Source organism: Daphnia carinata, chromosome 8, assembly GCF_022539665.2.
Source record: "Daphnia carinata strain CSIRO-1 chromosome 8, CSIRO_AGI_Dcar_HiC_V3, whole genome shotgun sequence".
NCBI lineage: Eukaryota > Metazoa > Arthropoda > Branchiopoda > Diplostraca > Daphniidae > Daphnia > Daphnia carinata.
Genome location: NC_081338.1, coordinates 5718825 through 5730709, shown reverse-complemented (window position 1 = coordinate 5730709; position 11885 = coordinate 5718825). Strand labels below are relative to the sequence as shown.

The 11885-nt window shown below is 35.8% G+C and overlaps 1 protein-coding gene and 4 long non-coding RNA genes across 7 annotated transcripts; 4 read left to right on the top strand and 1 right to left on the bottom strand.

The window, feature by feature from the left end:
* The first annotated feature begins 21 nt into the window (after window positions 1-21).
* On the top strand, window positions 22-2462 carry LOC130700124 (probable ATP-dependent RNA helicase DDX4). Of its 2 annotated transcripts, none has more exons than XM_057522137.2 (10): window positions 22-112; window positions 190-302; window positions 386-510; window positions 571-736; window positions 957-1317; window positions 1382-1658; window positions 1713-1779; window positions 1874-2023; window positions 2107-2223; window positions 2299-2462. In XM_057522137.2, exons 3-8 carry the CDS (start codon window positions 415-417, stop codon window positions 1990-1992), a joined length of 1086 nt encoding a protein of 361 aa, XP_057378120.1. In that variant the 5' UTR covers window positions 22-112; window positions 190-302; window positions 386-414; the 3' UTR covers window positions 1993-2023; window positions 2107-2223; window positions 2299-2462. The 2 variants fall into 2 exon arrangements, with proteins under 2 accessions (XP_057378120.1, XP_057378119.1); XM_057522136.2 differs by having other exon boundaries at window positions 1713-1809.
* A 1895-nt stretch (window positions 2463-4357) lies between these two features.
* LOC130700169 (uncharacterized) lies at window positions 4358-6017 on the top strand. Its single transcript, XR_009003665.1, has 3 exons — window positions 4358-4426; window positions 5773-5825; window positions 5899-6017. It is a non-coding gene; the product is annotated as an uncharacterized LOC130700169 (long non-coding RNA).
* A 1058-nt stretch (window positions 6018-7075) lies between these two features.
* On the top strand, window positions 7076-8735 carry LOC130700161 (uncharacterized). The gene is made up of 6 exons (XR_009003655.1): window positions 7076-7186; window positions 7656-7916; window positions 8043-8131; window positions 8205-8253; window positions 8326-8399; window positions 8477-8735. It is a non-coding gene; the product is annotated as an uncharacterized LOC130700161 (long non-coding RNA).
* Window positions 8736-8991: 256 nt separating this feature from the next.
* On the bottom strand, window positions 8992-9757 carry LOC132088203 (uncharacterized). 2 transcript variants are annotated; one of them, XR_009421533.1, is made up of 3 exons: window positions 9623-9757; window positions 9406-9563; window positions 8992-9334 (listed from the first exon to the last, which is right to left on the bottom strand). It is a non-coding gene; the product is annotated as an uncharacterized LOC132088203 (long non-coding RNA). The 2 variants fall into 2 exon arrangements; XR_009421534.1 differs by having other exon boundaries at window positions 9406-9576; window positions 9642-9756.
* A 252-nt stretch (window positions 9758-10009) lies between these two features.
* LOC130700157 (uncharacterized) lies at window positions 10010-10674 on the top strand. The gene is made up of 4 exons (XR_009421613.1): window positions 10010-10105; window positions 10159-10230; window positions 10288-10428; window positions 10499-10674. It is a non-coding gene; the product is annotated as an uncharacterized LOC130700157 (long non-coding RNA).
* Window positions 10675-11885: the final 1211 nt, after the last annotated feature.

The following is an 11885-nucleotide window of genomic DNA, read 5'->3' as shown; positions in this document are numbered from 1 at the left end:
GAAGTACACGATTTATTCCACATTTTTCGCCGCCATTGTGGTCGATGCATTCGCCAGAGATTGTTGGTCTTTGTTAGAGACTTTATTGCATGTTTGGTCTTAGATCATTCTGGTAATATGTTTCTGTATCTGTTGGTCCAAACATAATTTCTAAAGTGAGTAATAACGGGATAATTGTGTTTTGTGTAGGTTTTGAATGCGCGGACAAATTGGTCGAAGGTAGTTTGTTTCAGTAATTGTTGGTGGAAGTGGTCAATCAGTGAGCTTCCTGTTCGGGATGTTGGAGAAATAGAACTGAAAAGGTATGTAATCTGAATACGTAGAAATGGAGTAAAGATTGGTAAATTAAATAACATTTTTTTTATTGTAAAATGAATTTTTCTAGCTGTCAGTGATCGATCGTACTCTAGGGAAATGTGTATTTCGGAATTTGTCGTCTTAAAACCCTGGCTGTGTAAGGGCATCATCTGTGGAGAACGCTTTAGGAATTTTGATAAATTCATCCTTCAGGTAAGCCATTTCTCAAAACTATATTTTATGATTTAAAAATATCTATTAGGTTTGCTTTAGGTTACAGTAAAAGATGTACCTCAATATGTAACACCATTCGAAGGAGCTGGCCTGCGCCAACTACTTCAAAACATTAAAAATTCTGGCTACATAAAACCAACACCTGTTCAGAATTCTTGCCAAAAGAGATATAATTGCTTGTGCTGTCACGGGCTGCGGCAAAACGGTAATCCAGTTAATTAATGCTGTGTGTATTTTGAAACCTTGATCCCCTCGTACTGACTTGATTCAAATTGTTCGGTATGAACTGGGTAAGTTGAAGTAGAAGTAATTTTGAGTGGGCACGCCGGTAATTACGACTACTTAAGGGTCCATTTGCATCTAAGATACTCAACAAACCCTTTGTGTTATTCGTTGATTAAGTCATCTAAAATTTTATCATGCAGGCGGCGTACTTGGTACCGGTTTTGAGCATATTGTTGAACAAGGTGTTGCTGGTACGTCTCATGCCATGGGTCAAAAGCCAGAAGTTGTAATTGTCGCACCCACTCGTGAATTGGCCATTCAAATTCACCGCGATGCATGTAAATTCTCCTACAATTCTGTATTAAAGTCTGTGATTATATATGGAGGAGCTGTCACGAGCCATCAGTGGTCAAATCTTCAAGCTAGGTGCAATACTCTTGTCGCGACCGTGGAGTATTTGACTTCACGGGTGTCAGGTTTTAAATTTTGGACGAAGCTGATCGAAAGATTGATATGGGTATCGGCCCCAGTGTTGAAAAAATTGTCAACCATCCAACGAAAGTATGTTCTCGATGGCTTTTGAGCATGAGGTTTAACTGATGTGATACTATTTGTTGCTCTGTAGGGAATCCATCGTATTTGTATGTTTTCGGCTACATTCCCAGATGAAGTACAAGCGCTGGCTGCGACTTACATGGAAGACTACATATTCGTCAAAACAGGCATTGTCGGTGGCACCAATCCGGCTGTTGAACAGCTGTTTTTCCAGTGCTCGAAAAGAGATAAGAGCTAAGCTGATCGAAGTTTTACAAGATCTCGGTGATTCCAAGACTATCGTTTTTGTCGACAGCAAAAAGACGGGGGTTTTCGTCGCTGGAGTCTTGTGCAATAACAATTTACAAGTAAGAATCAAAACTGTTGGAATTGGGCAAAGCGTATTAACTTTAATTGTCTAGTCTACCAGCATCCATGGTGATCGTCTTCAGAGTCAGCGTGAGCAAGCGCTTCGTGACGTCAAAAATGGTATTAGGAATATTCTCGCTCGTGGTCTAGGTAATACTTTATGGGTTCTGCGTTCGTTTTTTTGCGTATTTGATGTTTGTCTTGTTTTTCCTAGATATTGTCGGCGTAAACTATGTCGTAAATGATGACGAGCCAACTGATATTGAAGAGTATGTTCATCGTGTTGGTCGAATGGGCCGCGTTGGAAATGTTAGAAAATCAATAAGGTCTTAACGCTGGAAAGTTTGTGGCTTGGTTAACTAAGGTTAGAACCTACTCCAGTCTGACATCTAATTATATTTCTCTGCCCTTGTGTTCGTAATTAATAATCCTACGCATTTTTTTTAGTCCAACGCCAATGTACCGCCATTTATGCAAGCAATGGTCTCAGGTGTGAGTGGAATGGGATACGACTTTAGCCCCCCTTCTACTCATGGTGGTTTTGCTAGTCGAGATATGCGCTGGGTAAGCTAAGACCCAGATAGTTTTTTTTACGTGTAGATCTAATTGAATCAATTCGCTGTTCGGCGATAAACCTAGATTTGCTGCCTTGCCCACTGAAGTTGAAGAGAGTTGGGATTAACTCAATGTAGGTTTGTTTTGGTTGGCTTATTTTGGAGTAAACCACAATTTGTATTCAAGAACATTCTGGAACTTGCAATGTCTGTTTGAAAATTTGACAACCTGTTTATTTTGCTAACCCATTTACCTGAATACAGAACAAATTCATTTGTTTAAGGAAACAGTTAATGGGAATATTTTGTATTATACTTTTCTACTAGTACCATTTTTTTTTTATTTATCAAATAACTACATAGCTATCAAAATCTCAAACTATGATAGTAAGGACAGTTATGGCATACCGGTAGCATGCTGTCCTACAATGTGAAAGGTCTGTGGTTCGAATCCCAGGATGGTTAATATTGCTCGGCGTGGTCGTCCCAGAAAAATTTCTGGGTTACTACTGACCATCCGATCATCAAGAAGAAAAAGTTTTTCCTTTTTTGCCATTTTTCGTTATTTCAACAAATAAACGTTTCTTGTGAAAAATAACGTGCCTGGCATATCTGAGTATTGAACCCTAGACCTTCGGCTTCTGAACCCTTAGCTCTACCACTGAGCTATTTCACATATCTTAACACTACTATTACTAATAGTGAATTTAGGAATAGGGTTTAGACTTGGGAAAAAAAAGCAAGCCTCCTTTTTGTTTCCTGACCATTCACTGGCTCAAAACGTCCAAGCCAAGAGCCAGGCCACTTGCCTTTCCGAATACTAATACCTAAGACGGAGGTTTTTCTATCACCCCATCAGTTGTACATCGAGATCCCTAATTTTTCTCCCAGGTGTTCTTTTGGCAGAACAGACTTCGTTTTTTTCCTTTTTCGTTTTTCCGACCTGACAGTTGCCTGTGGTGGCAATGACGCATTTAGCGTCGAAATAAACAATTGCCGCCGCACAAAATAGAGTTCAGACAAAGCTGTGTATTTGTGAAACACAGAAAAAGAAAACAGGAATTTTTGAAATTTTTACAAAAAGAACAAAACAAACATGGAAAATTCCACCATTTTTATCTAAATCGAAAAGCGTGCATCACAACATACACAGCCACGTTGCACGACAACAGAACTATAAAACTTGTTTTTTTTTTTTGTTTTGTTTTTGTTTTTTTTCTTTTCCCCATAGAAAATAAATGAAAAATGAGAAATTCTCCTTACCACTGCTGATGTTTCTGGCAGGGAATCAATGGCTGACTGTCGTCATAGGATGCAGAAGATTCGTAGCTGATGTCATTGCTCTTCCGCCGACGATCTTCGACGCGTTGATCCAGCTGGAGAACGTGAAATTAATTTATAAGCAAAACATGAAATTGGAATACGGATTGGAGTGAATTTAGGAATACGTGTTGGACTTAGAAAAAAAAAATACAAAGATACCATAAAAAACCGGCGATGACGTGGCGACCACGAGGCGATGATGGCGCGACGGGCGAACACAAGACGTGGCGACAGGCGAGAAGAGGTTTTAGTATTTGTTGAAACATCAACCATTTAACACAATAAATACCTGGTGCAAAATTGGGAACGACCCGTTACTGATACTGCTGAAGGGGTTTTCCTCGCCAAGGGTCACAAGAGCTGTAATCATCTACGGTTTCTTGGAGGTATTCTTTTTACCGTTTTATTTTGGCTTTCCTATCTTGTTGTTTTGCTTTCTTTGCCAACTCTTCCTTGCCTACATCTTTCAGGTTACTGTTTCTATTTTACAGTTAATTTAGGATCTCTTTGCCTGCATTTCGATAATTGTACAGAATTCTGATTAAAATAGCAAAAGCAATAGGATTTATACTTACTGAACAGAACTGTTTTCTGAAGTAGGATTCCTCTGTAAATTGTAAACTCAGTCCCATCAAACACAATTTCAAATAGATTTCTTCTTCTAAACAAATAATGACTTGTGCAATCTCCAATGTCTCTTTTCTCAAAGTAATGAAACACCTCCTGAAAATATTAAATGGTTTGTTATCGGAGGTAGCAATTAACGAGGGTTTTATAGATTACCACCACAAATCAGCAGACATATGAACTACAGCTGCTCCAGCAAACTTGTTTTTCCAGTCAATGTTCTTCCATTTTCATCATAATGTTGATTTTGGATCACCTCACAGGTAATATTCTTTATTTTGACTATTTCATATTTCTTTTTAAATTGGTAGAGACATTAGTTAATATTGATATGAAACTAAATCTACAGCAGAAACTGCAATAAAACGCAAGAGTGTTTCTAATTGCTTACCAACATTTCCAGGGTAGTGGTTAGGTTCTGTATACCATTCATTTCAATATATATTTTTTTTTTTTACAGATCCTGTACTACCTTTTACGGTTCTGTACTGAAAAAGATTTCATTGAATTCCATGTCGCAATTCTTAGCCCAAATTTTTTGAACAAAATGTTGGACTTATTTCATGTTCTACTAAAAGTAGAATATAATAAGCTACACGATTTTGCGACAAAATTTAACGAGAACTGCATAATCATATTCACTTTTACGTGAAACTTTTAGTATTTTAGTTATTTAGCTTCAAAGTTGCTAAAGTTCGTCTTCTAAAGTGAAACGAAGTAGTAAAACAGTTATCAAATATATCGAATAGAATTCTTCTATTCGATAACTTCGATAAGATCGATCTTCGATTAATAATCACACCTCTCTAAATATCACACCAATAGATGGCTATACCGTTTGGTGGACCTTAAATAGCAGAAACTTGTTTGTAAAACTGTCACCTGTCACTGACGAGGATCTAAGTCGAAATCGAGGAATTAAAAATTACCATGTCAAAGAATCACTCCGGCAATTCATGAACTTTTCCGCTACCAAACCTACCATTCGAAGAAAACGGTCTAGTTTCGTTCAAAATAGAAAAAGAATTAATTTAAATTTAAAATCATTAAGTTACCTAATGCTAACGACGCACACAGATAGCAATACAGGCGATAGCGTTTTGAAGATTTGCCTTCACTCATATATCAACTTTTGCCCATGAATCATCTCCTTTCCTGCACAGTTCGCAATTGACGCTTTTTTGTTGTTTCTTGTTGCAGGAAAATAACTGCACTTTAACAAAGAATTATTTGGTTATTTGCAAATGCCTCAGGAAATTTTAATTACCAAATATTCATTCTTCCGCAGCTTAAAAAAAAAATAGATTCATGAGGCCAACACCACCAGTCTAATAGATGCTAGATCTCAAGTGTTGAAGCCACTTACACATATCTGACAAACCCTAAAGAATAAAATGTTTGGTGACTAAATCCCAAATGATGAAAACCTATACTTATACTTGTATTTACGTGAACAAATATTCCCAATTAAATAATATCTTCATGCCAAATGAGTTAGACCGTAGTTGCCAGCTTAATATAGTGTTGTTTCAATATTCCAACAGCAGTAAACCAAAGCAAAAATCCTAAAAGAAATACATAAAATAAAGATTGTTTTCATACTATTTAGGAAGAATCCTTTAGTAATGCAGTCTCCTTCCACCCAATGAATAAATCTGTCAGGTAAATTAATACATACCTAAGCTTCTGTTGCTAATAAATTTAGAAATTTTTCCAATTTTACAAATTTAAGCAGTAAAGAATGACCTGAACAAATACTAGTCTGGGTTACGATTCAACCAATCCTCATTATGTTTGAGCTGTGATTGAATCGGCACAGCCTAAATGCAATACCCTCTCCTTGCAGTGTTGGAACCCACTTCTGAAATTGAATTTTTTTTTAATGTAAATGAATATTTCTACATTTCTGTAAAACCTAACAAAATAAATTACGAATTTAGTTCCAAGTAAAAACTCCGTTAAATGCACGTGTTGGAAGCAACGAAGTTTGTGAGATATCAGTTAACATTTTTCCAATTTAGAAAGCATGGGCTGCCACGTTAGGATGATGTTAGTTTATTTTTTGAGTTTCCGAAAATTGTTTCTCAGCTCAATAGAACCTGACTACGAGATATGCATTACTTTAAGTATTAAATTTTTTTCATTTCAACAGAAGTACCCTGAAAACATACAGTGAGAGTTGACTCATATAAACGTTTTCCACAGAACAGTATAATTGATTGCCGCGATATTAGTCGCTCTAGCTTTTTTCCTTTTAAAGGTAGCTATCATAACCAAAACTCAATTTCTCAACCACGTGCTACTCACTTGGCGCCACGCAAAGACAGACACTTGCTACTTCCTTCTTTTCTGTTGGGTTGTAGCTAAACGGCAAACCGGAAAATTTTAAAAAACCTATAACTTATCATATGGCATATCAGGCCCAGATTGGCTACGATCAGCTGAGTTTTTGTTGTAGTCGACTACAACTGGATCGATCAGGTTCAAATCGATTAATTGCAACATTTTTTTTACATATTGACTGCAATGGTTGAATTTGATCGTCAACAAATTCAAATCACAAATGAAATAAATAGCTGAAATATTCAAAGGGGATCTGGGTAATTGCAAACAGCCAAACCGAGCTCAATAGTGAAAAACAATGTAAAACGTCACAGAACCTTTTGCATATTTATTTCTTTTTTCAAATATTTTAATGACCTAATCTTTTTTAACAACTTCTACAATTAAAATATTTTAAGGATTTTTATGATTTCTAGGCTCAAACTAGTTTAAATAAATGTTTAAAAATTTTTATCAATTTTCCTAAATATTATGTTTTTCGTTTTTGAATAGGCAATGCTGCAGGAGGCGTTGCTTGCATTATGATGTATCGAATTTCCGCCCACATGTTTCACCGCCAAAATGAAAGTGGGAGCTGTAGGAGGTTATGAGACGCCATGAGGATCATTATATTTGTCAGAGAGTGTCGTGCTGGCAATTTTTACGGACGTTTTTCATTCTGGTGAAATCTTAATGTGCAGGTACCCTTATATGTAATTATCCTAATTTTATTAGATTAATTAGCTGACTTTCTTACTTAATGTTTATATATCTAAGACTTCGCAACTAAATTTTATTGAAAAGTTTGTTAAATATTTATAATGCATCAATATGTTGATCATAGAATCTCCATAAAAATGGTTAAAATCATATTGATATTACTTTGTTGCTTGTATGTTACGGCATTTGCTGATTAATAATTTTTACAATTGTTAGGGTGCTGAAACATGTTTTGGATTTTGATTGTGGTTATCATAATGGACTGGGTTCTAATTACTTATGTTTGTAAGTCATTAGAACCTGTGTCAAGTTGTATCATCGTTTTGTATCTGGTTTTGATTTGTGATTTTGTGGGATGCTACGTTTTTGTATTGCAATTTTATTTGTTGAATTTCTTATTAACGTTTAACGAACTTCGTTACTTTTATAATGTTTTACTTTTTTCATTAGGCAACAATGCAGGTGGGTTCGCCTTCTTAAGTACAGTACCGGGTGTATTCCTGTATTTTTCGCCGCCATTGTGGTGGTGGATTCGTCACGTTTCTTTCGCCTTTTTTTTATCGTCGGCTCTGTTAGCGACTTGGTGTGTGTGGCCACTTCCGAGGGTGTTTATACAATTTTTGGAAACTTTCTGTCTGATGTTCACAACGCCTTGCAAATATTCGAGCTGATTTCTATGGAATAGATTTTCAAGATGTTAATGGATCCTAGGTACTTACGTCAAGCAATGTCTCTGTTTCATGAAAGTGTAATCAACTTGCTTTCAGATCTATAGCTAGATGTATAACATATCCATTTTTCCGCTAATTCTCAAATGTATTAAACATTTCGTTTCAGATTTATAAGTAAGAGTTGTGTAATTGTTTCCTACATGGCATTTCCAGGGCTGTTATACTATTGGATGAGAATGGGCATTTGAGTTTCAGGTATGTTTGGTGTTTTGTTTTGGTTTACTTATTTGCTGTGTTCTTCATGTTTTAAAATAAATTTATCTTATAGATAAAGCATGCTTCATGGGCTGGTGGTGGACTTTGAATGGTTTTCTCAGGTACAGTTTCTTTGCAAGGAAAGTTTTAGAACTTCTATAAAAGCTGAATTCTAAGTATTGTTTGTTTTGTAGATTTGTCTTCATTCCCACACCTAGACTCATTTCCTCAATCAAACCCTGTACAATGGATTTCTTGGTCTAGTAAGGTAGTTAATAACTAAAATTATTTTGTTACCCAGTCTCTGACTTTCTAGATTGGCACTTAAAAATTTTGGGTAAATAGTAACCGAAGGTGTTTGTGAGCAAATATATTGTTGCGCCTGCGACAAATGGAATGAAAAGGATGAAGGAAGGAAAAGATGAAGAATGGAGGTAGTAACAAGTGTTAATAACCGATTTAAATTTACTGTTTTTTATTATAAATTAATTAAAAAATTTTTAACTATAAAATTTTGTTAATTCGAATAAGTCGATACGATTGTATAATTATTATTGGATAATAATTGTATAATTCATAAACTACAACTTCAGGAAAGTTACTAATAAACACTAACAAAAGTATATCATAGTAAATAACCATATTAATAAATAACCAGATAAATAATTAACTGATGAATAATATATATATCACTAATAATTAATAAACATGTTACATTTGAAATACCCAAATTATTTTAGCATAATACATTGTATATGTGTGAAATATATTACTATTATGTAATTGAATAATAATTGCTTATTCATAAATATATTTATATATGGTGGACTATAATTAGCATAACTACTATCAGCTGTGTCCAATATCCAGCTGTTTTCTTATAATTGCACTGAAATAATGTCAAATACAACATTGCTTTTAGTATTTCTTAGTATTCTGAAGTTGTGGTGTGCAATTGGCTGTAGTGTTAGTCCCCAAAAGTAGTAGAGAAACAACATTTCTTCTTGCTGTTACCTTGTGTAAAATTTAATTTGAAGAAATTATCAATGTTCCAGCCAATCGTGTTTACTTGTTTGTTTTTCAAATGAACAGATGGCTTACTAGCTGGAACACAGAGTATCAACATTTCTTAGGCTGAGAGCAGCATCAGAATATTTGGCTTCATTCAACATGGTTTCACAAAAATTGCCTCTTCTTTTGTTACTGTAATAAACAAAATTTAATAAACCATGTACCTAGGGGCCAAAAACTGGATAGTCTCTATGCCAACAAACTTGATATGATTTTGATTGTCTAGTCACACTTGTTGCAGTTTTTTACATAAGAAGAAGCAATCCATTCACCATGGTGGCGGGCCTGACTGAGCTTGAGCAGATAGAGTAAACTTTCTTCTTCCAGACCATGTTCTTTTTGGATAATCAATAGGTTGATCCTGTTTTGAGTCTCTGTTTAAATTTAAACAGGAATTAATCAATACTAACATTTGATTACCCTATACTAGAAACTGTACTGCAAGCCTTTAGTACGCAACAGAAGTATGAAAAGCCGGAAACATTCGATTTTTTTGCTTCCGACTTTTCTAGGAACATGCTAGCAGGATATCAACATCAGATCCGACAGTGACGCAACGCCAGCGGATGCAGCCAAATTTTCGGTGTCGCCAGATGGCCGTAAGTAATTTTGTGAATAAAAAATTACCACAAGAAGCACATACAAAATTGGCAGAAATTTCGATGAAATATGGCAATCCGTTTTACATGAAAAAAAAAAAAAAAAATGGCGGAAAAAAAAAATCACACTTTTTTCTCTTTTTTCCACCCGTAGCCATCTACCCGTCGGTTTCGTTATTACAAGTATGTATGCAATTTCAGTTAATTGTATGCCATTTGCATTTAATTGAGCAGCGTGGCTGGAGAAAACTGCGTGGCTGGAGGAGCAATTGAAAAATGGATAAGATAATAAAACAAAAAAGTGGTAAGTATAAACATTATTATATTGGTTTTCAATTATTAATTATTGTTTATTAGATCAAATAATGAAGCTGCAGGCCCAGTTATTGGAACAACACAAAATATTAGATAACAACGAAGCTAAGGATGGTAGGCCTAATACGTAATGATTCTATTTATTTGCTTTTATTCATTAGTGTTTTGTAGCTCAAATTTTTGAGTCTACAAGCTCAGCTAGGGGAAAAGAACAAATTGGAACAAAACAGTTTCCAAACAGTGAAGGAGGTTTTTCAAAACTCATCCCTAACTGAACGTGAGGATGAGTTGGCATTAGGTGAACACAGTCAGGTGCCTAAACTTTCCAAATAAGAATTCCAAATAAGTATAGAATTTTAACAAACAATTATTTATTGTTTAGTTATTCAGTCCACCACCTGACAGTGTGTTAAATTTAAATTCTGTTAGTGCTGCACTAAAAGAATTGTTAGTAATAAGTCCATGCAGCGAAGGAACTGAAGAATTGTGGTACTGTATTTGGGCGGAAAATGGGTGTGGTATGGAAACACAGAAATGGCATGAGTTCAACCTAAAACATGGATTAGGTACTTCCCCGTTCTTTGTCTATCGAAAAAGTATTTTTAATGCTATTATTTTGCATTCACAGAATTTTAGCGGGGGGGATCAAGTCAAGTCTGGAAGTGTTACAGGATGGAAGAGTGAGCCTACAGATGAAAAAACACTGAGAGTGCATTACCGTTAAGGTGTGAGGTAAATTAATAGAGTAATGCAAATTGCCTAATGAGAAGTACCATCTTGTGTTAATGAATCCAGTACAACAGCAATCCTTTATAGTTCTGTCACAGCTAGAAGCCTCAAACAATTCTGCTTCTCTGTCTAAAGAACAACTTGTCCTTTATGTTCAGAGTGTTGGGGAAATTGGGTACTTAAATGGCCCTAAAGATGTTTTAATTTTGCTGCCATTGCAGAGATGAACATCATACATGGACTCTTTAGGTATGAAAGGATTTTTCTTCAAATAATTTTAAATTTATGACGAAGAATTTCTCCTCCGTTTTGCCAACCAGGTCTAATCAACCAAAAAAAATTTTATCCAATAGGCAAGGATTTTCATGTACTGGGAACACAACTATCAACAATGCAACGTTCTACAGGTGCTAGTTTATCATTCAAGAACCTTATACAATGATGTTAATCTGCAATTTGTATGTCCTTTCCCAAGCTTCCACCAGAAGTTGAATCTATGAGTCATGTAAGTTACATGATCAACAATTGATATGTTTAACGGTGTTGTTTTTCTTTTCTCAATATAGGTTAATAGTAACATTGGATCTGAAAAGATTCTTGGTTGGGGCAAGACACTGAATAAATTGTATTGATTGGATGGATGACATGACATTTCTATACTTAATTCGGATTCCCCAGACGGTATTTGATATTAAAAAAATTGAAGTGCATATCTGGGCTCCCTTCTTTTCTGAAGCCCCGTTTCCCCTTGACTCATAATAAGCCCGTAGGGGGTCATGCCCCTACTGTACGGTATATATAAAAACAACATATACCGAGGTTTGGAGGGCTCTGGCCGGAAAGGGGACGTGGGGTGCCGCTTCGTCCGATGATGTGTTCACGGAGGGTGACGTGGCTGCCCACAAATCCGAACTAAAGGTTAATCGCTCCTGTAAAAATGTTCCAAATCTTCAGCTCTTCTTCCGGCTTCTCTTAGCCAATCACCGGGTAATCTCCCCGGTGGGTCAACAAGGCAGTGTCTCCCCCTGCCTGGGTTGACG